At 35.4% G+C, this 27,093-nt stretch overlaps 1 protein-coding gene across 3 annotated transcripts in view; it reads right to left on the bottom strand.

The window, feature by feature from the left end:
• CEP170 (centrosomal protein 170) overlaps nucleotides 1-27,093 on the bottom strand; it is a 114,508-nt gene that overhangs the window by 24,019 nt on the left and 63,396 nt on the right. For 2 of the 3 annotated variants that reach the window (XM_067293350.1, XM_067293351.1), the window contains exons 10-12: nucleotides 16,430-16,579; nucleotides 9,926-10,052; nucleotides 3,458-5,290 (exon numbers count right to left, since the gene is read on the bottom strand). In XM_067293350.1, coding sequence (XP_067149451.1) covers nucleotides 3,458-5,290; nucleotides 9,926-10,052; nucleotides 16,430-16,579 — 2,110 coding nt within the window. The remainder of the gene's footprint in view (nucleotides 1-3,457; nucleotides 5,291-9,925; nucleotides 10,053-16,429; nucleotides 16,580-27,093) is intronic. The other variant, XM_067293352.1, reaches the window with a different exon arrangement.

The raw sequence follows: 27,093 nt of genomic DNA, 5'->3' as shown, positions 1-27,093 counted from the left end.
ATTACAGTTGCAGCTTAGCACTCTTTGCCATTGTTTGGCTCACAAATTCCTAAAAACCAAGGAAAGTCTACCTCTAAAATTATCTTGCTCTAGGCCTGATCCAAAACCCGTTGTTCCTTTTCCCAATACATAGCTCTTCCCGTAACACCATCTTCAATTTTCCTCCACAGCTGTGAGAAAAGGTCTTCTGCCTTCTGTTTTTATTGATCAAACTCTACTGTTTAAAATGATTAAATCTTGATTAAATCTTTCATTGCTTGGATTAAATCTTGTGCTGTAAAACTATTAACCCTGCTTCTCATGTTTTTACAGTGTTGTCAGTTATCAAGCCTCCTACCACAGAAATACCCGGATAATTACTTTAATGCTGGTAATTCTCATCTAAGATGTTCCATTTATCTGCTTGCCCTTTCATTTAAAAGCAAGCAATACTTAACTGTATCAAGGCTTAAAAAAGATCCTTGAAATTATGGTCTTGCTGACAGCTCTGACAAATTTAATGCTATTACTTTAAAATTCATCCACATGAAGTACAAGGCAATAAAAAATCCAAAGATTACAGCTTTTTTTCTTTTACAGGCACATATGTCTAAACATTCAAAAAGATTTGGGAAATGCAGAAATAATTTTCTCTTTGGTAGTCTGAGTTTAAAAGGTATGACTGTGCTGCTAACATTAAGTAGTGATCTAAAATGTTGTAATGTTAAGTGAACTCTGATGAGAAGGCCCATGGAAAAATCTTAACACTTAGATCTCAACTGTTTTTCTGGTAAAAGAAAAAAACTAAATCATTGGCAATGACCATTCATTTTCCAGTCTAAGTCAAGGGAAACAAGAAAATAAATCACATTTATATTTTGATTAAGTCTGCCCCAACCAAAACTAAAACACATACAAACATTGAGGCATTTTTCTCAGTCACTTCATTAGCAACTTCCAAAAGCACTGCTATTTAAGTGGCATTTCTACAAAGAAAAGTTGACATTTCTAAAACAAAATTAAGTTCAGGAATTATATGCTTTGGGCCGAAAATTTGTGTTGTATTACATTTTAATATATTTCATGACAATAACACACTATTCAAAGATATTTTAAATATGCTTATATAGGAATAAACTAATAAATGGTATTTTTAGTAACTTGATGCATTGGGTAGTTATTAGACTATTTTCTTTGGTGCTAATGGGAAACTGGAGGTGCACCCAGTTGTGGCCTATATACGTTAGGAAATCTTACACCAACCTTCACCAAATTCAAATTTCCCTAAAGTACACCCTAAATGTCCACATTAAAAAATTATACAATAAGCTTACTGACACAGACAAAATTAGGAACTCTAAATCCTAAACAGTAGTACTCTACTAATATAGTAACAAGACTTGAGTGGTTTATTAAGCCACTTTGCTTTGAAAGTATCTGACTGCTTTATTTATTGCTTTCATTTTTTTTTTTTTGCCTTTACAGTGAAATACACTTCTCCCTGATTTTGGCATATAAACTGATACAGCTTTTTATAACAGAAGCTATTTCTACTGTAGATTTTTCAAACAATGGTATTTTGAGGATACCTAGCTATGTTGGGATAGCTCATGAAAAGACAGCATCTTTTCTCTCTTGGAAACAGAGTATTTTATACATGCCACCTTAAATTTTGATTGTGTAATGCAGGTACATCAAAAGAATAACAGACAAAGATGACCATGGCAGACTAGGAAGAGAAAACCAAAAACATTCCACTGAGCAGACCTGGCACAACACTTCAATGCAGCAACCGTGGGGAACTTCAAGAGGCACAGTTCATAAGAGCACAAAACTCAAAATCCATGTAGAGTTTTGTGAAAAACGGAAACAGAAGCCAAGTGACATAAAATATCTGGGTTTTATCTTTTTAAAAATCAATAGCATCAGGATGTGAACTAGTGTTCATTATTAAATTAAACATACAAAAGCAATCTTAACTGACACTCTTCCCTGACCTAATGTTGCCACCTTTCAAACTGCACATATCAATTTAAAGCTCTAATTAAAAATGAAAATGTGCTACTTTTCCTGTAAGATATCTTAGGAAAAGATTGAGTTTTTCTCTGAAGTCTCACTTTTTTTGTATTTTTGCAGACACCTGTTATAATACTACAATAGATACAACTTCACAGTTCAGTAAACATCTCCTTGCATCTCTTCAGAAATTTCTGTTCAGCTAATCAATTATACAACCAATAGTTACTTGCCTGGGAAAGACTGCTAACAATCCTATAAAAGGACATATATGATACACAAGCAACAAATGAGCAACAGGACTCCTGCAAAGGTACACAGGAGAGATGCTTATATCAACTGAGAATGGGAAGCTGTAAAGCAGAATATATAGTTTTGGTGGCAATACATAACACTGGAAGTAAGGAAGCTATTCTATTTTTTTTTCCCCCACTCAGATTGTGGTTTAAAATTAAAATTGGCTCCAAATAAGGTCAGTCTGGTAGTATGACAATCCGAAAAGCAAGATGACACCAATTACAGATATTTGTTTCAACAGCAAGATGACTTACTCAAAACTACATTTTAATTTTGATTGATTTAGTATTGCTGTTGGAAAAAAGCTAGTAGCCTTTCTGCCTGCCTGCACTTAAAGTGTTACGTCACCTTCTAACAGAATGGGTAGGTTAAAATTCATCACTTGTATGGGTTTTCTCTTCTGTACATCTTATAGTAAAGGAGCTACTACTTAAAAGTAACATCAACAAATTTAAACAGAAGCAAAAATGAGGAAGAAGGGTGTTGGGCTCTGTACATACAGATACTTCTCTTTTACAAAACATGATTTGCAACAGAGAACAGAAACTGCTCCAAGGCAAGGCAAATGTTTTGTTAATATAAGCAACTTAAATTCATGATATTTAGTTAAGTAATGTGTGTGTTCAATTTTTTTGTTACTTTACTAGTCTTTTTATGACACCAACCTCACTTTTGTGGTTCAGGAAGTGAATCTTAAATTGTTAATATAATAATGATCATCTTCCTCATGGAAGATTTGCTGTTCAGCATATTTACAAGCCTAACTTAGAAATAAATACTATATTTTCTATCCAGTAAAAAGTGCTGCTGACCTGAATTTTTACCATTGTGACTCAAGCAAATGGATTTCTGCTCTGTTTTTTTACTGTGCAAATCAGTGCTGTTACATCTGAATGCCTCAATGCAATTCTTTGTTACCAATTTCCAAAAAGAAAAAAGCCACACAGTTAAAGGATTAAAATTTCTCATCTTTGCAATCTTAAATGTGAAAGTTCCACAAGCCTAGCTGATGAAGCCTCCTCCTTTTTCTCCAAAGAAATACTGCTTTAACATAACTCAATGAATGCTTCATAAGCACTGTTCCTTAAAAACACTTAAAAAAAAATCCACAAGAGTAGGAAAATATCTATTATTTTATGAGACTGGTTCAAATAATCTCACGTACCTGAAGGAGAATTATGAGCGGAAGCCAGAGATTTGGATTTTGAATCTGAAAGTCGAGAAATACTATTAGCTCGAGTTCTAGCAGAAACTTTACTACCATCTCCTGCTGATGTTAATCTTGCACCGCTTCTGATGATAGCTTCTGGGGTACGAGATGAGGCTGTGCTTCTAGTTATTGTTGCTTCAGAATCACTCCGTGCGGATAAAGAGCCAAGTCGAGTTCTGCGAGGTTGAGCAAGCAAGTCTATTCTGGAAATACTTCTCCTCCCCGACGGAGGTTTTGATGTAGAACTTGTAGTGGACACTTCGGAAGCCACGGAAGCTTTATCTGCATCAGCGAGTTCACTATCTGAGGCTTCGCCAAGTCGTGCTCTGCGCAAGAGAGAAGTCCTTGTAGGACGAGGTCTTGGAAGAGTGGTAGATTTACTGGATTGCCCAAGTGTAACAGGAAAGGCTTTTGATTTAGCTGACTTTCCTTCCATTTTGGAATGTAAAAGTTCATCTGCCGAGGCAAAAGGAACTCTTCCGTGTGATTTGCCAGAGTAGGTTTCCTGGTCAGATGATAAGATATCAGAAATAGCAGAATGAGGTACACTAGATGTTTGGTCATCATCTGTCAAATCTACTGATGGTTGTCTCATTCTTCCACTGGACTGCACAGGTTTACGAGCATCAGCTCTAGACCCGCCATCTGAAGATCGACTTTTAGTTTTCTTTTCTATCTTCTCTCTGACATTTGTTGCAGATTTTAAAACTTCCTTTGAAGGGGAACCAGAGGAACATCTATCTTTATATAAAGTTGTAAAGCTCTTCCGCTTCTGTGTGGATTTTCTTTCAGTGTCACCAGTAACAAGGCTGATTGTGCTGGCTGTGTCTACATCTGATTCTGGTGATATGGAATTATCTCTGTTATAGCTAGGAGTCTCAGGACCTTCATCAGTTTTATTTTCTTCACGCAATTTAGCTTCAAGGAAAGCCATTACAGCCTCTGTGTCTTTCAAAATGAGTGTTGTATCCAGACTGGAATCAGTGTCCATGGAGTCACTTCTCTCACGTATTCTGTTTGCAGGTGTTAAAGGGACAGCAGATCCACTTTGCTTATTAATGTGAGGAATAAGTTCTATAGGTATATTCGTGCTAGGCTTATCTATAGTAAAGCTACCTTGCCTCACTAACGTTTTTGAAGATTCCTTTTTTTCTCCTCCAGATGCTTTAGGACTTTGTCCCTTAATAATTTCTTCATTTTTTCTTCTTTTCCCCTCACTCTGTACCAACTTCATTTCTGCTTTATCGGTAGCATGTCCAGGAGCTTTGCCTTGATTATCCAATGTTTTGTGTGACATGGCAATTTCCTCCCTAGCTTTCTCAGCCTGGTTTGCAACAGGTTTTGTAGAAGATTGTTTTGTGGGCATCCAGTGTCCTTGCTCCTTTCTTTCTTGTTGCTGAATTTTTGCTAAGGCTTGTTTTACCACAGAAGTTTCTCTGCCAGTTTCAACTTTCTCTTTACTGGAAGAGCAGCTGCTGGGGAAAGAAAAAACTTTGTCTCCAGCAGCTTTGGGTGAAAGACCATTCACTGTTCTGCTTGCCTTCGCCATACTTCTACTATCAGTATCCAAGGCACGAGTTGGAGTTTCTTTCTCCTGAAGTTCAGTGTCTTGCTTTTCACCTATCTCTGATCTTTGATGAGATGCAGTTTTTACTTTTGAGCTTTCATTCACTTTCTCCTCTTTAGGAAGCTGTGGAAGTGTCCTCCTCTTTCGCTCACCTTGGCCGGTCATAGAAGCGGCTGAACCAGTGCTTCTAACTGAAATACCAGATTCACTGATGTCTGTGTCTAAAAACATAAAAGAAAAAATATCTAAGAAGTCATTAAATACAAACATTAAATTCCTAAGATTACCTGAGACTAATAAAACAATGTAAAATAGAACTGAAAAAGACATTAAAAAAGTCTTTAGTCCCCCTCTCTGTTCCATGGCAGGAACAATTAAACTTAGACAACTATGTGTTAAGAAGGGTTTAATAAGTTCTCAAAATCTCTGATGCTGGAGATTTGATTATCCCTATAAATGATTTCAGTGCATAACTCTCCAGATTTTTTCCCTAATCTTTAATCTGAGCTTGATTTTCTCCAATTTAGCTCATAACTACCTGTCCTATCCCCATTGAGTATCATTTCCTCTTCACAGGACATTACTATAGAGCTGAAACTCTGTTTGTGAATTAGATTAAGTACCTCCAAACTATGATAAATAAGTTGAAGATAACTAGCTGTATTATTTCATTTTACTGTTGAAATAAAAATATAATAAAAGCCCAACAAAAACATAGGCACTAATGTAATAGTTTTAGAACAGGTATTAGAGAGAATACCTGATATTAGACAGATTACGTAGATTAAAAAATATTTCTATATTATTAGAGTTAGAATATTAAAAGTGTCATAGAAAGGAAGCTTATTCTATATAAAGTCATTACAACACAATCCAAAGTGCTGATACAGAGCTTGTGCCTACCAAAACAATGTTTAAAAGTTAGCAATGGAATTACTGCAATGCACCATTTGTGTTTTACCACAGAGATGTGACCAGGCTTGAAAAAGCCACCCTTAAAAACATGCTTCCTAGAAATAAAAAGTTGCAGGAAAAGGAAAGAAGTCATTTCAAAAGTAGGGTAGGAGCGCAAAGACAGAACAACAGACCCTCCTCTTGCTCTGCTACAAACAGGCATAGTTTCTTCCCAGATGTGGACAATTTGGGTTGTGATTAAACATGTGATGGAACAGAATTCTTTTCGCAAGTTCATTTGCCGGTTTTTGCAATATAATGTAGATACACATACTAACATCTGTCAATTCACTTTTCCATGGGAGAGATTAAAAACAACTTCTCTGCATGCTCTGTCGAAATCTTTCTATCAGGCTTGTCACTAACACCTATTGTTTCAGGAATAGAAACTGAAATAACAGGGCTTCCCCCTTTGAGAGAATTCTCAAACCACTTAATCACATACTAACAATTACACTGTATGTATACAACTGTGTATATACACATATGCACACACATATATATACACACATATATAGATATACACCTAACTGAATACTGCATACCTAACTGAATACTCTGCTGTTTTCTATCTGATCTCATTAATCTTCTTTCTTCTTTGCAGTGTCAAACCTTTGATGAAGAATGTAAAATGACTCTCACTTTTTTTTTTTAATTTTTTTTTTTTTTTTGGTATAGCCTGAGTTAGGACACTCATTTGGGAATCAGGAAATATATCTGAAATCTAAAGAAAGGTTTTCTAACTCCTGGTTTATTATTCTTGGGTATCATCAGGCAAGAAAAAGAAATTAGAAGTTTAAAGAAAATCATTATGATTGCTATCTGTGAAGATTAACTTCTCTCAGACACACATACCAAATCAAACCTTTTAGGATATTTAGGCAAGAGGACGACTTCTTGACAAGTTTCAAACAATCCTTATTAGAAGACAGGCATAGAGTTGTTCTACTCTGACCAGATGGCATTACCTTTGGCTGTATACATTTTATGTGATGTTTAACTACTAAGTTTTCTGAAGGAAATACAGGCATCTAAGCCAGCAAGACAGATTTTTTTGAACTGTTCTTTAGATCTATGTATCAAATTCTATTTTCACTACATCTTAGGTGCTTGAATGCTTTCTGGATTTCTCCCTAGGTATTTTGGAATTTTTGCAGTATAGGATTGTGCAGTAGTTGTTTCACTTAAGTCACAAAGTTCATATAATGGGGAAAGAACCATTCATCCCTCCAAAGAAGATCCTAGTCAGCGCCCTATCTGAAATTGACTGTTTAAAACAATACAAAAGCAACCCTCCCGAAATGCAAAGAATCAGTCTTATTACCCTAGGAGCTATGATTTTAAATGCCTTGTATGCATATCTCATCCTGCCGAGTACTACAGAGTTTAGTCATGACTTCCAATATTCTATGTACGTGATACACTACATTATTGAATTTTTCCCCTTTCCACCTCCTTAGATGTTTGGTATCCTAAGGAACAGGATATACAAATTTCACTTGCTAGGGGGAGTGAAAAGCTACTACTGAAGCAGCAGTTACTGTTAAGCATTTTCCCACACGTCGATACGTAAGTTTGCACTGTGCAACAGAAAGCAAAATTTCTTTGGAAGCTACTACAAAAAGCAAAATAAGACTCAAGTTGAAGTTATTTTATTGTTTACTTTATTAAATGGCCTCACCTTCTAGTCACCTTCTAGGATCCTAAAACCATGTGAAATTACTGCAAAGAGTAAATGATCAGAACAATAACTGTATTTGATGAACCATTTAATTACGCATTCCCACAAACACTTTCATCTGCTGAATACAATCCTGAATAGACATTCAGTCATTAATCAATACCTAACAGCTTCCTTTTGGAAGAAATTCCCAATAACGTTTCAGATTCATGTTTTTTGTTGCTGTTTATGTAGAAGTAAAGGAATAAAGTAGTAAAAAAATTCAACTCTAGAATTAAGATTCATGCTCTGTCTTCCTTTTCTTGTGCCAGAATAATACACAGAATTAAAAGCTAAGTTTTTCCTGAAGAAGTGATGGCCAGTAAAGAATAAATAAGATTTCTATAAAGAGCATAGAAAGCATCTGTATTAATTTAGTAGCATTATCTAAAATCTGAGGGCAGAAAAATAAGTCTATCACAACTCCACTTATGGAAATGCATGCATTAGCTACAACTAAATTAAGATATCCCAATACAAACAGAGGGAATTTGAAAGAAAAAAAATACCACCTATGAGATTCCAGACTGAGCAGTTCAGGCAAGGGCTCAGTTTATCCAGCCCAGACCAGGAACAAACAGAGTTATCTAAATGTCCCAGGAAATCTAACATTTAGGCAGAAAAATACGGACAGGATATTGGCTTTTTGCTTTTTTATATGTCATGTTGAATGAATAAACAGTTTGGAGAAAGCGCTGTCCCTACACTTTTACACTGGTCTGAGGATCTAGAGAAAAAAACTCTATTGAGTAATAGGCAACTTCAGTTTGTTCTGCAGGCCTGACTGCTAGGCAGAGCACTGGGGCCTGGCTTCCAGCCTAAACAGGGAGAGAATCCCAGGATCCCACTCTGGCAGCTGTAAAGACTTGGTCAGTTGAAACTGCAGTCTTCCGAGAGACTAAGTTAAAGGGCAAAGATGTTGCTTGCTCTGAAATTGTATCAGACATGGATTCTTGACAATCTGAAGAAAATCAGCAGCTATAACAAAAAAAACAAAACAAAACAAAGAGAGAACATTACACACCCATGAAAAAATATTAACTAAAAAGTTGCTATAGACTAGAAGAAAAATATAATTTATTATACTCACCAATGTCTACCAACAGGTTATTGGACATGTTCAGTAGATGGTAGTATATCTTCAAAAGCGGTGTACACAGAAAAGCATTTCTACTTCTAAAACACTTTTTTTTCTTATTACAGATCATTTAAACTTTGTTGTGATGCTGAGAATTTCAAAGTCAACTGGAATAAGATGAAATGCTGGAATTGCAGGACAGAAACATATCTGAAGTAGAATGATAATTAACTACTTGTTGGTCTCTAAGCAGCATATTACTTTTGGAATCTGGAGCAGTCATTGAGATGACATCCATTTGTAATTACCAGTCAATTTTGCAACAAATAGCTACATTAATTTGTATAATTTACAGTAGAAAATTAAGGAACTATCTTGCAGGATTTAAACATTTCTACCTTAATGTGCAAATATCAGCATTAAAATTACACTAGAGTGCTGTGTTAAATCACCATCGCTAAGCTGAGATTAACAAGGAGAAAAGAGGAAAAGTAAAGTAAGGTAAGCAAACCCTTCATTGTCAAGAACGTACACCTTAAAACAAGTATTTAAAATCACAAATGTGAGCAGCAGTTTAAGGACAGAGACAGCCTGAATGTCTGACACTTGCAAGAAAAAAGAAGATAAAGAAGCTTGATCACGGAAGAGAAGGTATGTTTCCTATGTTTCAAAGCTTAGGAAGTTTGCTTTAGCTGAATGATGGCTACAGTGAAGTCTCAGGTTGGACTGTTTAATAGTCAATCTATTAAAATCCAATTTGGGAAATTGTGCTGAGGCAGTCCTGAGAAAGATGTAAGCACAAAAAACATACTATTAAAAAAATCTGATACACCAGCCCGACTGCATTAAAATGAAAGTTTCTTTTATATTACACAGCTTTATGTACTTTTTGTAATGTTCAGTTTAATATTACCACTTTTCTGCTATGTCAAACACCATTATCGTTGAGCTAGATTTTACATTGTTTCTTCTAAAAGACATGAAAGAATTTTAGGTGAAGAACTAACAGTAGAAAAGCTGTCTGTCTATGTTTATAAAACCAACTCCTTTCCCCCTTTCATAGGTTTCTTCTGCAGAAATTGTGACAAGAACTGCTTTTAGTACCATTTTCCAGTGGAGCAGGCACAGATGACTCCAATCTGATGTCATCTTGGTCATGCTGTGTGTGATTAGCAGCCAAACTGGCCCACTGTGATACCCAGCGTTTACTTCCAGGGGCAGTAGAGCCTTCCTAAAGGAAGAAAAAAAAAAAGGCAGAAGAAAAATTACAACTGATAATTGCTGATAATTACAACTGATAACTGATGCTTTTGATAAAAAGCACCTCCTCATTCCAGGTATTCATGGACTAAAAATTTCAGACACTATTTTCCTGGATGGAGTATATGTTGAACAAGGAATTTACTCCATTATATAGTTGCAGAATAACTACAGAATAAGCAGCATTTCCCATTGCAATGAGCTTTTAAAAACCAAAACTAAGTAAAAATATGTTAGAACATGTGCCTGGTTAGACCCAAGTTATTTCAGTCCTCACATCAGAAAAGCTGTTGAAAAAAAGGGGGGGGGGGAAGAAATGGGGAAGAAAAAGGAGAAAGAAGAGAAAAGGACTTTCAGAAATGAAAACTGTACTTCAGGAAGAAAAGAAAGTGACATTTTGCTAGTTTAAAAGACACTTTTGCCAAGATAAATTATATATACTTCCTTACAGAAAGACTAGTTTAAAGACTGCAATAGCTTGTAATGACTTTCAAAAAACCCTAGTCAAATATTTGCAGTTTACATAAACATAACTGCCTGAAGATCAGGGTACTTGAATGAACACCTCAGTGAAAGTAAAAAGGACATCCAACTATTAAGTTACAAAACTATTCTCTTCAGACTAGCAATAATACATACATATTAATGTATTATAATAATTAAAAGTCAGTCCTTCTGAAGTAAAGGATTGAACTGCTTTCTTATTGTAGACAAGACAGGAAGATCGGACCAGTTCTTTGGCCTAAATTAAAAGCAGAAACAAGACTGGCTTTAAACAAAAAGCAGGACCATCCTAGTGAGTATCAATGAAGTCAATTTAATCAGTACCTGATCATTTTTCACAGCTGATCTGAAAAGAAAATAAATCAACTCTCCTGCAGGGAAAGCTTTTTAAAACCTTGGAAATTTTAAAAATTTAAAACAGTAAATATGAAATCAAATCATCTTCTTATATTTATGTTTTTACAATAGATAAAGCATTTTTTTCAAAAACAGATTTCTGAACATAATGCAATATCACTATTTCATCCAGCATTTTATAGTCCCTCTTGCTCACACCTCCAAGACAGACAGCAAGCAAGTGTGGATGCATATACATGTGGATATGCATACATACATGGGGTGGCACACTCTCAAAGGCTTTATGCAGTCTGATTGACTGGATTCAAAAGACAAAACACTGCAGATGAAAAATTTGTTGCCTACAGTTTCAAAGGAGTTGGATAATTTTAGGTAAGTCATATTAGAAATCACAAATCAAGACCAACAAAAGAGATGGGAAGGACACTGAGGTACCAGTAATTTGCTTCATGAAAAAATCTGTAGGAGCTATTTAGAAGGTTAGCTGAATCAGAGCTGCCTGTTCAAATCCTCTCACTTCCATTCAAAATCGGTGATTATGCCTAGCGTGCTGGCCATTTGGGATTCTGTTCTTTGACCAGGAACCAGTCTATATATCTCTTTTGATCAGGAAGGAATCCTGTAAATTTTGACAACAGAAAGTGTTTCTATTGCGGAAGCCTCATTTTTTATTTCATTTCTCTAAACTATTTACTCCGTTTCTCCTTGTCCCTACTAGCAAACTGTCATCCTTCTCAAACCAATTAATTACAGCGCAAGCCAAATATGGTAGAGCTCCCAATTATCTTTGCTAGAGGGAGCTCTGAATAGTTCCTTGTATATTCTCTAATTCCAGAGAGACAGTGATAATACGTATCCGAAATCTGAATGGCACTTCAGTGGAAAAGTACGTTAAGATTTTTGCAAATTAATTGTAGTGAAGGAACATGATAAATTACTTTTTTCTTAAAGTAATTACACTGCCAAAAAACCCTGTTTTCTACACAGCAGTGGATGTGAATGTTTTGCCAATTCTCTGTATACACAAGCACAACTAACAAAGCTATGAAAAGCAGTTTCTTTTGACAGCAATTTAAGAATGAAAGCTTTAATAGCTTACTAGATAAAGTTACCCAATAATTTTTCTTAAGTCTAGTATACACACATCCAACAGTGAGATTTTTAAGACACACATACTAAAAAAAGTTGAATTCAGTTATTCTAGCTTTCTCCTAAAATCCATACCAACTTTCCTCTTACAGGCTTTCAAGTAACCAACCAGTGTCTGAGACATCCTCCAAATATTCTCTTGAATGCCAAGAGGAATTTTGCAGTCTTTCAGAAAGGCCAGGTTTACTCAAGAGGTATCAGCCTTTCAACTTCATGTTTAATCTGCTTTCCCTTATTCTTATCACATATTCAAACTAAATTGGAGCAATACATCTTCACAAAAACTACCTATGGATTTCTGTGGATGTATTATTTAGCCTGAAGATTTAAAGCTTCAGGCTCTACTTCTACAAAAAGACAACAGCACATGCACAAGACACCTGGAAGCTACTCCAATATATGGCACTTCAGGGCACAAGAACAATCTTTTTTTTTTTTTTTTAAATAAATTTCAACAAGCACAGGACCATAGGAGAAAAGTCTTTTCAGACATATACTCCAGGCAGCTTTTGTTGTAAGAATTGTGTCATGCCCATCCTCTTATAAATATTTCAAGGGCCATCTTGAAAGCAATTCCTTTAGATTGTCCTCCTCTCATTGCTTCAGAAATCTATTCCTCCAGGGGTGATGATCTCTTTCCTAATTTCCATACTCACTTTTTTTTAAGTAGCCAGTGTCTTCACATTTGTTCATGGAACAACACTGACATCTGTCTTAAGTAGTTCTTTTCCTTTTGTTGCGTTTACTCCACTAAGACAGCAAAAGCCAGCAGCCATACCCATCTCAGCTACTATTTAGCTAGACGAAATGAATTAAATTATATCAATTTGTTCTTGTAAGGTAAAGCTTCATTCCCTTAATTATCTGAGTAGACATCTTTGTACCTTTTCTAGTTTTGAGTTCACCCACCTTGAACAAGAATGGTCAGAATTCCACTGCCAATATTTCAGAGGAAATTTCACCCACAGCTTCTATCACGGCAAGACCACTTCCTGTTTCTACTGAAAAGACTTCTCCTAATGCATCCAAGGGTCACATTTGCCTTTTCACAGCCATATGACATTTATCTTAAGTACAACATCTAAGCCCCCAAAAAAGCAACTATCAAACTTCAGACTGAATGGTTTGCTCTAAAGAAGGACAGGAAATTAGCGTAATGAGGGTGGACACACAAAAAGAAAATAAAGCCTCTAATACACACGGCAGATCTCCAGTTCTAAAAGCAATACAGCAAGTCTGTACATAGAAAAAATTATTCGGTACACAATGTCAGCAATAATATTTCTTTTATTTTCAATGGGAAAGATGTGAAATGGGCATTCAAAACACAGAAAGAATCATTGTGGTCAATAACACTGATGACTTTGCAAGCACAAAATCAAGATTCTAAGTTTGCTTCAATCTTCGTAAAATAAAAGATGGATATGTCCTTAAAAAGCACACCAAGTAGAGACAGAACTGAATGGTGGTAAACCATGTTCATGATTAGAGAACTGTGGTTGGCACATGATGACTGGTCACTGAAAATTTAATGGAAGGTGGGTGCATAAATCTTAGCCCAAATGTCTGCAATATTTACATTAATTAAATTTGCATAATAATAATGTTCTCCACCTTTGTTCTCTAACGTATTTAATTTTTGTTCTGAATTCACACTTACCTTGGTTGGCAAGTGGCAGCTTATAATACAGAAAATAAACACATTTAAATATTTTAAGTAGATGGATTCAGTAGTTTTACTCAGTACTTACTGCCTGATCTGTAACCATTTAAAAGGCAAAAACCAGTGCATGCAGGCTCAACCCAACTTTGTCAGACACTCATTCTGCATTTTTATTTAGTCTCATTACATGAACTATACCAAAGTACCCAAGCATGTCATAACCAAGGAAAAAAAAAAAAAAAAATCGAGAATTTCTTTATGAGAGGGGCAAATTTTACTCCCTCTCAAAAGAAGTTATTCATGATACTTCACAAGCCCTGTAAACTTAACATATTTAAGTTCAAAATAATCTTTCAAACCAAAGTCCTCTATAAAATCTTCATCGCTTTCCAAGCTATCTTTTCTTTTTAATCTTCCAGAATTGAAATCTCTGAAATTTTTATTCCCCCAATGCCTTTTTTTCTTAACGTCCATCATGGTCTGACTTCACCTCATTCTGCCAACTCATCTATAGGCACACCTGTGATGGGGCAGACAGAACAAGGCCCACCAACAGTCTGAGCTGACGCAAATCTGCAACACTGAGCTACCCAGAGCCTACCTGGCCGTACGTCTTCAATAACGTTTATTAGCTCACGAACTGCAGCTCAGTGATGAAGTAAGTCTTTAAAAAAAGCACAAGCAGAAAAGCTTGAATATGACTAGAATATGATGTTCAGATGTGCCTTATAAATCAAGCACATTTTTCTCTCCCTTTCCTAATGATAAAAGAAACTGAGTCTAAGTTTTGGTAACAACACTTTAAATATTACAAACTTCTCTCCAGTTGAATCAATAGTTATCATCATGTTTCCCTACTACAATACTACAAAATACATTTCTACTATCTGGAACCTGAATTGGCATGTCTTTTATTTCTACGTACATATTAACTAACTTCTATTTTTAAGTTTCTCTAGTAAGTTTTCTTCTACCTTCAATCATCCTCATCTTTTCCTATGTCAATTCTCACTATATCCACATTGCTTGTAATAGCTTGGTCTCCTCTACCTACAGAAGAATTTTCATCTTTTTTGTATCATGCCTTGTAATAAACTTGCAAATTAAGATTATGCCAAATTACTCATTCCCTTCCCAATATCTGAAGACCTATTTATTCAGCAAAACATCCACAGTAATAAAAAGGCACCATTCTCATAATTTCTCCCAAATTCACAGCCAGTTTTAGTATGTCATTGCCATTCTTAAACCTGTCTTATGATCATAAAAGAAGCCAAACCCTGTAATCTGCAAAGCATGACACCTGGAAAGCTCAAAATTCATAAAATAAACCATGTTCATAAAAAAAAAGTTCATAAAATAAACCATATATGAATCTTCTGCTATTTATTCAACTAGAGAAATGCAAAATGTAAGTATTTTTGATAATCTTGAAAACTGGTATGGCACAAAGGAGCTGAATGTTACAAAAGGCATGAAAAAGAAGAGTTAGAGTAGGATTGTGGTTACAGATTCAAGTAAAGTAGTAAGGTGCAAGGTGGTTCATCAAATTCTACCATACAATATGACCATGTTACATGGCATAATTTATCCAAAATAACAGCCTTAGAGAAGCTATTCAAAGATGGTAATCTAGGTGTGACATATATAGTGACTTATTTAGTGTAACAGGACTGCATAGTAGCTAAAATACAATCATGACAAAACAGATCTTTTCTATGAAGAACAGATTCCTAGAACCTAAAGACAACATTTTTGCATGACAGGCACACAAAGTCACACTTTAAGCTCTTGATATATTTCAGAAATTATCAAATGTGTACTAGCTTATTTGCAGGATCATATTTAAGCAACAGCTTACCATGGCAACTAAAAGTACGTGCAGCATGCTTCGTTACTGTTATCGGATTAATTCTGCTCCAGTCTGAGCCTGTTCTGTTCCTATCACATTTCAAGTTTACTTTATCCATCACAATGATACCAGAACATCTTCCAAGATTTCAGTATGAAGTATGATTAACATCTAGCTCATGCACACATCCTGTGAGTAATGTACCAAGAATATGTGTTTTCCTTTGTCTAATCTTTCACTAACTTATTAAATGCCTCCCGCTTGCCTCCAAGGCCACTAACATAGCAGCTCCACGTGAGCAGCATCTCACTTGTGAACTCACACCCTGAACATGAACACCTGAAGTCCTCTGGTTTTGTAAAAAAAATTCTGAAATGTATTATTCATCATGTTTTTCCTGGCTGGCTTTGTATCACGCATTAAATGTATATAACTTATTTCTGAATTTTAATATAGTTACCTCCTTTGGGCTATAAAGTAAAACCAGCTTTTTCTCAGTTGTACTGTATAACTTACGAGAAGTGTATATTGTGCAAATGTGTGTTGCAAATGTAACGTTACAAGGAAATTCCTGCTACATTTCCAACACACTGGTGTTAGTGGATATAGAAAGGTAGCAAAGTTTAAAATGCCTTCACAATTTAACTTGTCTGACAGAGAAATTTTGATAATGCAATAAGGGATTAAGAAAAATCAAATAGTTATAGATCTGAACTGGTATTTTCTAGTGAAGGTTTTTTTTGCTGTTTAACACTTACTGGTCAATTATTAGTGCTCTCTCTTATTGGAAGAAAAAAGAAGACCATCAAAAATTAAATTCTACCTCTGTGTCAAGAAATCCAGTTGTATTCAGTGGTCTTTTTTCTTCCAGCACTACTGTAGCAGAATTTATAGCCCAATCTTTTACTAAATCTTTCTGCTTCTCGTTGATAACAGGCCTATTATAATCCTGGCTGTCATCCACTCCAAATACCTGAAAACGAAACAAACCATTATACACATTAACCCAGTAACCATCCTAATATTCAATGTTCAATGTTAATGGATGGATGGTGGCATGCTGGCATAGTGAGTTTAAGTAATTTTTGTTGTATTATGCTTATCTGTCATCTTGGTCAATCTACAAGTTAAATACAAGAAATAGCTACACCAATTATAAAGAAAGAGCAGAAGTTTATGTCAACGTCATCAAGATTTATGGAATTGCTAGTTGCAATGGTCAGATATGAAAAAAATGACACACTGATGAAGGAACAAAAAACACAACCAAAATCATTATCAAAACAATTTTAAAGTCCATTTCCCAACTAAGAAAAAAACCCAACAGAACTGAAAGCATATTTTCAGATTTTTGCCATTATGTAGTGAAAACAAGAAATATGTATGCTTACATTTGCTACTAATATACTCACTCAATTATTTCTTTAATTAAAACAAAATTTCCATTTTTTCTTTGACAGGGAGTTAGCAGATTTTAGAACTCCACCGGGTCTCAAAACCCATGTAGACTAATCTCATTCAAGATATGGCTTCCGTTGGTTCTTAAACTACACTGTTTCCTACTGATGCTTATATTGATCCCTTCCATTTGTGACAGAATACTTTTTCCATTACATTTACAACCATTGCTCACATAGAAAAATACTAGAAAAATGTGTTTCAACTACTACAAGGCAATTTAGTAATATGCAGTTTAGTAGGAGAGCCAGTATATCATCTATCAAATTTATGAAAGTCATAAATATTAAGGAATATAAATTCTTTCAGAATAGACATATACTTCAGAGATGTTTTAGGGAGTCATTTGTTATCTTGGAAACATGCCATTTGTAAAATTCTGCCTGAAAATGATAAATGCACTATTTTTACTATTAAGGACTTTAACATTAAAGAATTACAGAATTGCAGAATTACAGTGGAAAAGACATACAGACATTAAAATTGGCTGCTGAAAAGATTAGCTATAATGCCAAAAATTGCTTTGCCTTAGGGGAAGCCAAAAAACCCCCCAAATAAACAAACAAAAAAATGACCTGCAGAGATGTTACGCTCTTGCAAAAGTATGGCTAGTGCTAAAGAGAAAAGATAGGTGGTTTTTTTTTTTAAGCTAGACTTCTCACTTACTAAAATCTTGAACGAAGTTAGTGTATTTAAAAGGATTCACCACTAGATGGCCACAACCCATAGTGTTTTTAATGTATGAAAAGTAGGTGAAAGGAAAAAAAAAAAAAAAAAAAAGCACTCAGTCATTCAACTCCTGCCGTTTGTGGAGTTACTCTTCTAAAGGTCCAGAAAGACGTTACTATAGTATCCATACACTTATAACTGAGGAGGCTTTTCAGTGTGATTGCATTCTGCTCTAGTGCAAAAAGCCTGCTTTCTGCGATTCTAAAGTCATGAAATGCTCCCCAAATCTTGAATAAATATATATTAATCACTTCTAAATATTCTCATGCACAAGTTGCTTAAGAGTATTTTTAAAAAAATATTTCCTAAAAAAAGAGTATGGTACAACATATGACTTTTCTTTACTGATATATTCCTGATTTGTATCTTCAAAGATTGCTACCACTGTACAAACCGGTTATCATGCGCTGCCTCCTTTCTTGAATATACTGTTCTTCTGCAGCCACTTTTTTCTTGGTTTAATATAGTTCCACAATTTTAAATATTCTTTTAAATTAAAAGAAATCGTGCTTGTATTGCATAAACATCTGAAGAAAAATATTAATCAAAACCTCAATATTTAAGCAAGACTACAGGAGTAAATTGCTGCCTGTAAATTGCTTAACAACATTTGGCAGCACATTTATTTACTGTGTCAATAAATTTCTTTACTTGTAATCACAAACACCACCATGTAACACTTTTTTCAGTGTTACCTCTTCTAAGCTTGAAGCTCTTTGCAAATCTTGTTATTCTTATTCCATTACCAAAGTTACTGTGCAGCCACATTTGAGTGTTTAATCCGTTTTTTTTAATGTAAAAGATAATATGGGTAGCTGTAAGATCCACAGAACAGATTTATCTTCTAACGCAACTCCTAATGCTTCTTCTGCATAAATAGTGCGGATATAACAGGCCATAATAGATAAGCAGAATATTCGGGGACACTATTATTTGGAAAGAAAGGCAAAGCATCTTCTCAAATAAATTATTATTTTTGCACATTCATTCTACATCCATGAGTACTTTTATGTACATGCACCTCCCCCCATCATAGTTGCACTGCTACACCACTAGCTCAAAGCTCCTCTTCAGAAAAGATGTTATATATATAAAATCCTTCTGAAAACAGGGGCATTACTAGATAACTAAGACTTTAAACATGAACAGAAAACTCTGCAAAAGGTAAAAAAACCTCATGTTTAAATTTGAGAAAATTTAGAATCTCTCTTATACGCCTGTCAAATATCTGCAGGAAATGTATACTACCAGAATTCAAGATTAATCAATCTACTTACACAGTTCACCAAATAATGAGAACATACCCTAGGCAGAAACAGCCATGGAACAACCTGAAACTGTGCTTGAAACTGTGTCTCTACCATTCAGAAAAACAGCTATTTGTATTTTGTGGGTTGTTGTGATAAAGTATGTTTGCAAACAGTGGGGTGTTGTGATTGAAGTTTAAATAGACAAAGACCTCTACCTTCCTTCAATATTTCCATTCTTCAAATATTTCCAGGATTTCAAAATCATTTGAGGGAAGTCTACGAGAAAACTTAACCAAACAACAAAAAAAAATCTTGATGAAATGGTAATGACAGCTATTGTTGCATCTCTTATCCATTAATACAAAAAGACTTATTTATACAAAAAGACAAAAAGTTCTTTTCTGTAAAGCTTGTATTTGTCAGAAGAAACACCTGCAACTTTAAACAGAACCAGCTACTATCTAGATTTTGATTAGCTCTGTCTTTGAGAAGAGAAAGATGCAGCCAGGTTAACAGATACAGGTTTGGACAAGGACTGAGTTGTTTGAAAAATGAGAAAAATGCCTTATTTTGTTTTAGTTTTGATAAAGGAGGTAAAGAGAGTCTAAGTATTCATTTATGACTTACAGAACTTTACTAACCATCTCAAATCACAGGTATCCAGCACACAGCTGGGTCAATGTTTAAAAAAAAAAAAAAGGTGAGGTTTGATTTGCTTTTTATTTTTAAACTGAGACAGTTGTACCTACTGTGGAGAAAAAAATTCCTAAAAATAATCTTGTTATTAAATGTTCACAGCTTTTTTAAACAGATGTCAATTCAAAACAAAAGTTCATAGAAATTCACTCAGAAAGATATCAGAGAAAGCTATATACAAGCAGTCAGCCTTTCCTAAGCAATCATTCTCCTGAAAAGTTGTTCACATATTTTCTGTACTGTTCTGTCCTATTAGTTTTATGAAATGATATTTTAGCAGAAAAACTAGATGCTTTCATCCTGAATGCTTGAAGTTCGATCAAGTTACAAAACACATAAAACAGGATAATAATTTTCACATAATCCCCTCACTCTGATTGCAGGGGAAAGTCTAGACACCTAAAGGGCAAGTCAACCACCTTCACCATCAGAGTTGCATGGAGTCCCTGCAGTCTTTACAGCACAGCTGTAATTAGGGTGGAACTGTCAGAAACATTGCACAAACTGTAGTGGTGGTGGTAGTGGGGGTTATAAATAACTACTAAGCACGAAGCAGAGAGTCAGGATGCTTAGAAGGATAGGGCAACAACAACAACAAACCCTGCTGCACAAATTCAAACCCCATTTATGAAAGGTGGTAAACAAAATGTTTAACCTCCAGTAAAACTGACCTCCTGAGAGAATGGGTTAACAGGTGACAGACAGACTGTGCCCAGTTTTGGGCCCCCAGTACAAGAAAGACATGGATGAACAGGAGGGAACTCAGCAGAGAGCTGCCAAGGTGGTCGGGGCCAGAGCACTTGCCCTGTGAGGAGAGGCTGGGGGAGCTGGGCTCCATCAGCCCGGAGAAGGGAGGAGTCCTAACAGCAGCCTGCCCATCCCTAGGAGGAGGTCATCAAGACAGAGCCAGGCTCCTCAGAGCACTGCATGGCAGGAGGACAAGAGACAACGGGCATAAGTTGAAGCAAGAGAGATTTGGATGAGGTATAAGGAAAAGCTTTTTCAGCCAGAGGACAGCCAGACAGTGCGAACAGGCTGCCCCGGGAGGTTGTGCAGTCACCTCCTTGGAGGGTTTCAAGACTCGATGTGATAAAACCCTGAGCACCCTGGTCTGACCCCAGGGCTGACCCTACTTTGAGCAGGGGGTTGGACTAGAGATGTCCTGAGGTCCCTGTCAGCCTGCATGATCCTGTGATCCTATGATAATTTAGCAGCTTAGCTCAAAGAGTAAGTCAGTCTTAAGAAAGCCTGGAGTGAACTCCAGTACTCTCCCAAACTCTCAACACTATGGCTGGCACGTAATGAAGTCTCCCAAATCAGCAGGGAAAAAGCGAGTTCCCAAAACATGCTTTTAAACTTCAAAGCAATGAATGGCCCCCCATGGTCCCCCTGCAATACTCCACTCACGTTCTGTGGTTGCACCAGTAAAACACGGGGACAAACAGCAGGCTAAAAATACAGCAAGTCCCAAACAAGTCTGTTGAGCAGTATGTTTGCTGGAATACCACCTCAGCCTCACAAGCAGAGAGGCAAAGTACAAACTGACTGCTGGCCAAAGAATTGTAGTATCTTGATGTAGATTTATTAAAAAATTGTATCACTTTATCTCAGCAACACTGCTTCAATTATCCTGAGAATATAACTTTATATAAAGCCAGTCATTCAATTTTATTTTTTAAATTCTTTATCCCATAACGAACACAAGGTAACAAAATCTATGTGACACAACCCAAGCAAGACACAATCCTTGCAAGAAGTATTGGCATATTTTAGGGGACAACCCGAGTTACAGCACTGACTCTGAGCACATGCCTTGCCCTCTTCTGCACAGCCAAATTTTGTTAAAAGGAGAGTAATCTCTTCTGACCGGCAGTACACATTTTCCCCATGAAAACAGCCCATGACTCAGAGTGCACCTGCTTGTCACAATAGTCTAAATATATAGCTTTAACACAAGCTATCTTTAGCGACTGAGAATGGGTCGCTCTTCCCCCCCACCCCCACTTCTATACAAGAATTAATATTTTTTATACCACAGATGAACTATGCTAGAGGTCAGTATAACTATTTAGGATGATTGAACAGAAGCAATGATTCTTTAAAACCACAGAAGCCATTTTCCTTTGTTGATATATATGTGAGACCATCTACGAATTAAAATAAAAACTGGCCAGAAAAATTAATGGCAACAAGAACCTTTTTCCCCCCCGAGTCTAAAGGAAGGAAAAAGGATAGCTAAGCATCTGTTTTCCTAACGTGCTTTTATCTACTTTTACTTTTAAATAAGTTCAAGTAAAGCAGAAAAAAAAAATCTTCTCAGTCTGTATTTTCCATTTACATGCATTTCAGTGTTCCCAAAGTCACTACTTCATACTTGCTTTTATTTAATTTCAGGATATTAATTTTGCATTATTTCAAAATTCATGATGCTCACACTGCAGTTCTACAGTAAGTCCTCAGTACTCCATGTCCACAGATTACACAAAATTAGTTTTAGCTCATCATCCAAACTATTAATGAAGATACTGATATTGACAAAAAAAAATCTGATATGAGACTCTGCTAAATATGTTCACTCAATTTTATAGCAAATTATGTATATTAGAATGGGGATCCTACTTTTCTTCATTCCTAAGTGCACTTACACAAAGTAGGAGCAGAAATTTTATTGAGAATACAAATCTGTAGAGCATTCTACCTAGTTTCAAAATCTTTGAGTTTCTGAAATTTCCCCCATAGGTTCACCACTGTACTCCTAACAAAAAGGATATGCAGTAATTAATAAGAATATCAATCAGATTAATGGAAAAAGAACAGATAAATAATAAGAATAATAGTTACAATTCAGAGAGCTATAACTAGGATTCTATCCATTAATGAAGGTATTTGTAAACTAAAAGTGCTTGAATAATTCTCCATATACTCCTCCTGCTCCTATCAACAGTTACAGCCAGGTTTTGAAGAGGCATTTGAAAAAGACAATTTAAATACTGTGAGTTTCAGTGTGGGCAATTTGTATACAAAGAGCAAAACGAAACCCAAAACTAAAAAGTGTACAGAAGGAAGTTCAAATATGAACAGTTAAATGGGTAAACTAAATCAAAGCAGATCACAGATAAGGGACAACAAGCTGTAGTGCACATTGCATTAAAGATAAGACCACTGCAAAAGAAAACACAGAGCGAGTGGCCCAATTTGAAATATGGTATTTACAATTGTAAAGTGATGGGAATGTAAATTAAATAGCAATTACATTTCATAACTTTTTAGGGGAAAGGAGAAAGATGAGTATATTTGATTGCCAGGGAAGTAAAATAAAAGCAGATTTCAGAAACTGAGCTGTGAATTGATGCAGTCGAACCAGTAGGAAAAAAAGTGAATTTTGGAAAGATATACACTGGATTTGAACACAGCTTGGATGTGCTAAGCAAGGAGAAGAAAGAGTAAACATGCCAAACTCAGAGGATGCTTGACTGACAGGAAGAGAGAATTCCAAAGAGCTGGGAAACGGAATAGGTTTCAGACCCATAACATAGATCATCTTGGCAATGCTAAGTTTAATGTTCAGACTGAACTTCTGGTACTTAGCTAAAGAGGGTAGTCAAGAAATCCATAATATACAACAGATTGGTTGTTAGAAGTCAAAATTACTGATCAAACAGAAAAAAAGGACAAAAGAAAAATATTTGCTTTCTCCTTTAAAAGTATGATGAGCCAACTCCTATGTTGTCCTAGGAGTACAACTCCTATGTTCTCTTCGTGTTTAGCTACTGCATGAACTGTGTTTAACCCAGTTGCTTCTGAGAACTCTGATTTTAATGGTTTGTGTTTGTTCTTGGCAGTTATCCTAGCCTGCCCATGTGAACAGACTGTGTTCTGTGCAGGACATATCTCATGAATAGCCATGGATTTTCACAGAAGTTGTTTAAGGCATTTTAACTGTATATTCAAGATGCAGACTCAGATGCAAGACACTCTAGTAGAATATAAAGGATGACACATAAGCGAATGAAGATGATCAATATGCCAAGCCTAATAACTTCCTCTTACCATAAGCCAGTTTCATATTTATGTGCATGCATAATATGTACCAGTTTGCTACAATGAAGTACTCATTTTCTTTAGAAATTCAAAATTCAAAAGAAAACAATATGTTTAGAGTCTGTAAGACTTCTTTACAAAAAAAAAAAAAAAAAAAAAAAAAAAAAATCAAAAATCAAGCTTGATAAACACCCCCTGCATTCTTGCCAGAATTTATTTCCTCAGATTATTTGCTGGGCTTCAATGGTTCTACTGACTTTTCAACATCATATTCATAAAATATGGTCAGTTTACAACCATGACACTGTGGAGTTAAAATGCATTCTTTCTGGAAGAAATCACTGGAGCAATGGCAAAACCCACAGGGTGTGGAAAAGACAGGAGAGCTGAAAGCCATTTGCTGAAGACAGATATATCTATTTCAGTTCCTTAAACAGTCATTTAGACATTTAGAGATTGTCTATCCTCACTAACTCCCAGTCCTTTGATTTTTTTCAGGCAGTTTGTCATTTATAATACTGCAAAAATTTGCCAAAAGGAGTTCCACTTACAAGATACTATCATGCGCAAGTTAAGTACTGCAATGCAAAACATTTTCCCCCCACTTGTGCTGTAAAAATACGTGCTTCGATGATCACAGTTTTAACCAAAGACTTTATAAGATGCGTTCTATAATGAATCTTACAGATCTTTTAAAAATGCTTTGATTGGGTATATACCTCAATGTTTTAAAATAAAATCCCTGACACAAATTGTGTAACATATTTACAAACAAATGACAGAAAACATCTTAGTCTATGCTACCACAAAACAAGATTGATATATTACAAATATAAAAGTATAACAAAATATCTACTTATGATTTTGTCACTCCTACTTTCAAAATATTTAACTTAACATTCATTTTAAATTTCTCAGTCCACAGTTGTTCTTAGTGGTTATTTTATGCTTAAAACTATGTTTGCCTGTATCTGCAAGATTACTGATACAGCTTTAAGGTTTGCAACCAGATATGTTAATTAAGTCTATGAACACTTCTAAAAAACTTTCATAAGAATGCAGCCAAAAATCAAGCTATTTAAAATAAACTTTTATACTGAGAAGTGACTATAGAAGATGACACATAGGGCTATTTGTCTACCACTGACCTCCAAAGTCATCTAGCACATAAAAACGATTTGGTATTAAACAGTTTGTTTCTTTCTTGCAACACAAAAACAATAAAGTCCCTCAGTAAGAAGTTCCAGCTCGGCAAGGAGAAACACATAGCAGTTCTTGAAGAATACAACATTAGCCAGCAACATAAAATGGTATGAACAGACATACCCAGGGAACAAAAATGAGTAAGAAGATTCCATTTTATTATAATCACTTTTCAGAGTAGGCTCCCAATTATACACTCATTCAAAACAAACAAACAAACAAAAAAACCCCACCATCCCCCTCAAAAAAACGAAAAACAAACAAATAACAACCCCCCACCCAACCTACCACCCAAACAAACTGAAATACAAGTATCACGGCAAACAAAGATGTAGAAAATGAAAGTGGAAAACCTGGCATCGACACAAACAACAGCACAGCTCCTCACCCCCCATTGTTACAGTTATTCCAAATTTTTAAAGAGGGGGAAAAAAAAAAATCTCTCTCAAGACTGTGGAAATATACAATGTTTAATGTACCCTATATGCATGGTAAAAAATAAAGTATTTTTAAGAATGATGATAGCATGTACATTAAAATAAGGTCATTACTATTATTGCCTGTCTGCCTTCATAAACTAGGCCTTTAAAACAGCATCTTTTTCTATTTGAAAATAAATAAGTTGGAACATGATCTAAAATATGAATCTTGCATTGAAAACACAATCCTATTAAACAGTCACAACAGAATGCCTTTTCTAGATGGCAGGGGGTGGATTGAGATTTGTTTGATTTTGGTACTCTTCACAAAACGTTTTACTTCGACTGGCTGGGAAGTGGTATGGTTGAATTTTATTAGATCTACTTTGCTGATGAAAAAAATAAATTACTTATCAGGAATCTTGAATATAATGTAACAGTTGAAAGAAATAATTTGGGGGGACAAATAAAATTTTATCTAAAGCCCAATGTTTTCATACATACATAAGTTGCTATAATACTCCACATTAGCTACTTTAGCTAGGTGGATGAGAACTGAATCACATGTATAGCCTGTGCTCTGTTCCTTCCCTTCCCACACATACATGGACAGAGTTTAACTCTGCTATAGTAAGTCCTACAAAGTATTTCCATTCAGAAATATCCTGAAACAGAATTGGCTTAAGCTAAAAGCAGAGAAGAATAACCCAAAACAACCAAAACCAAACCAAACTAAAAACAAAACAAGAAAACCCACAGGGGGAATTAAGAAAGTAAGTGCTTGCAAAAAATCCATGAGTCGCTCTTTACTTATTGCAATGGCCTCATGAACATATTTAATATTCAGAACACATTCAGATTTATTTTTGCATTCATTTATTAAAATTCATCACTGGCAGTATTTTGCCTTATTACGAGCATGAAATTCATTGCTCTGATAATTTGCAGTCATCTTATATCAACAAAAAAGGGAGATGAACTGTAGAAATATTATTTTGAATTCTTCCACCACTGACGGACTTACCTTTTCTGAGACGGAGGAAGATTTTTTAACCTGATATGTTTGATGAGAACAACTCCCTTCCACTGGAACAAATTTGATTATTTAAAAAATGTAAAACAGATAGAAAATTTATCATGCAGTGCAAAAAAGAGAGCAATTGCTAAGTGTTAACAGAAGAAAGCTTTGAACCTACCCAAAAGGCAGAACTGCTGGATGTAAAGGAAAAACAAATCCTACCATTATGCCCCACTTACTGATACATTTTGTGTTAGAGTAACATTGAAAACATGTTCTAAACCAAATCAAGATCCCGCATTTGTTTTATTTAGCACTCAGCTGTTAACCGCATCACTGAGAGCATTGTTCTGTTAGAAAGAGACCTGACTTTTTGAAGCTATTTAAGTAGAGAATATTATTTCCTTGTATGTTCAAGGTGGTCCTTGCAGCACATAGGTGCAGCGCCTCTCCTTTACACTGATGAGGTTGCCTTCACATCTCTCTACAGAAAAAAAACTCTGCTGTGCAACTGGTGCTTCTGTATGCCATTGAGTGGCACGCGTTCTTTAGGCTCTAGCTGGATATAGAAAGCAATTTTAAAAACAGCTCTACAAGTATAGAAAGAAAGCCAGCATCTGACACTCAGTCATAACTTTCTTCCACATATTTAATACATTTATTTTCTAAACCT

This window comes from Apteryx mantelli, chromosome 3, assembly GCF_036417845.1.
Source record: "Apteryx mantelli isolate bAptMan1 chromosome 3, bAptMan1.hap1, whole genome shotgun sequence".
NCBI lineage: Eukaryota > Metazoa > Chordata > Aves > Apterygiformes > Apterygidae > Apteryx > Apteryx mantelli.
Note: the sequence above shows the minus strand (reverse complement) of the source record. Positions and strands in the feature narration are given on the sequence as shown.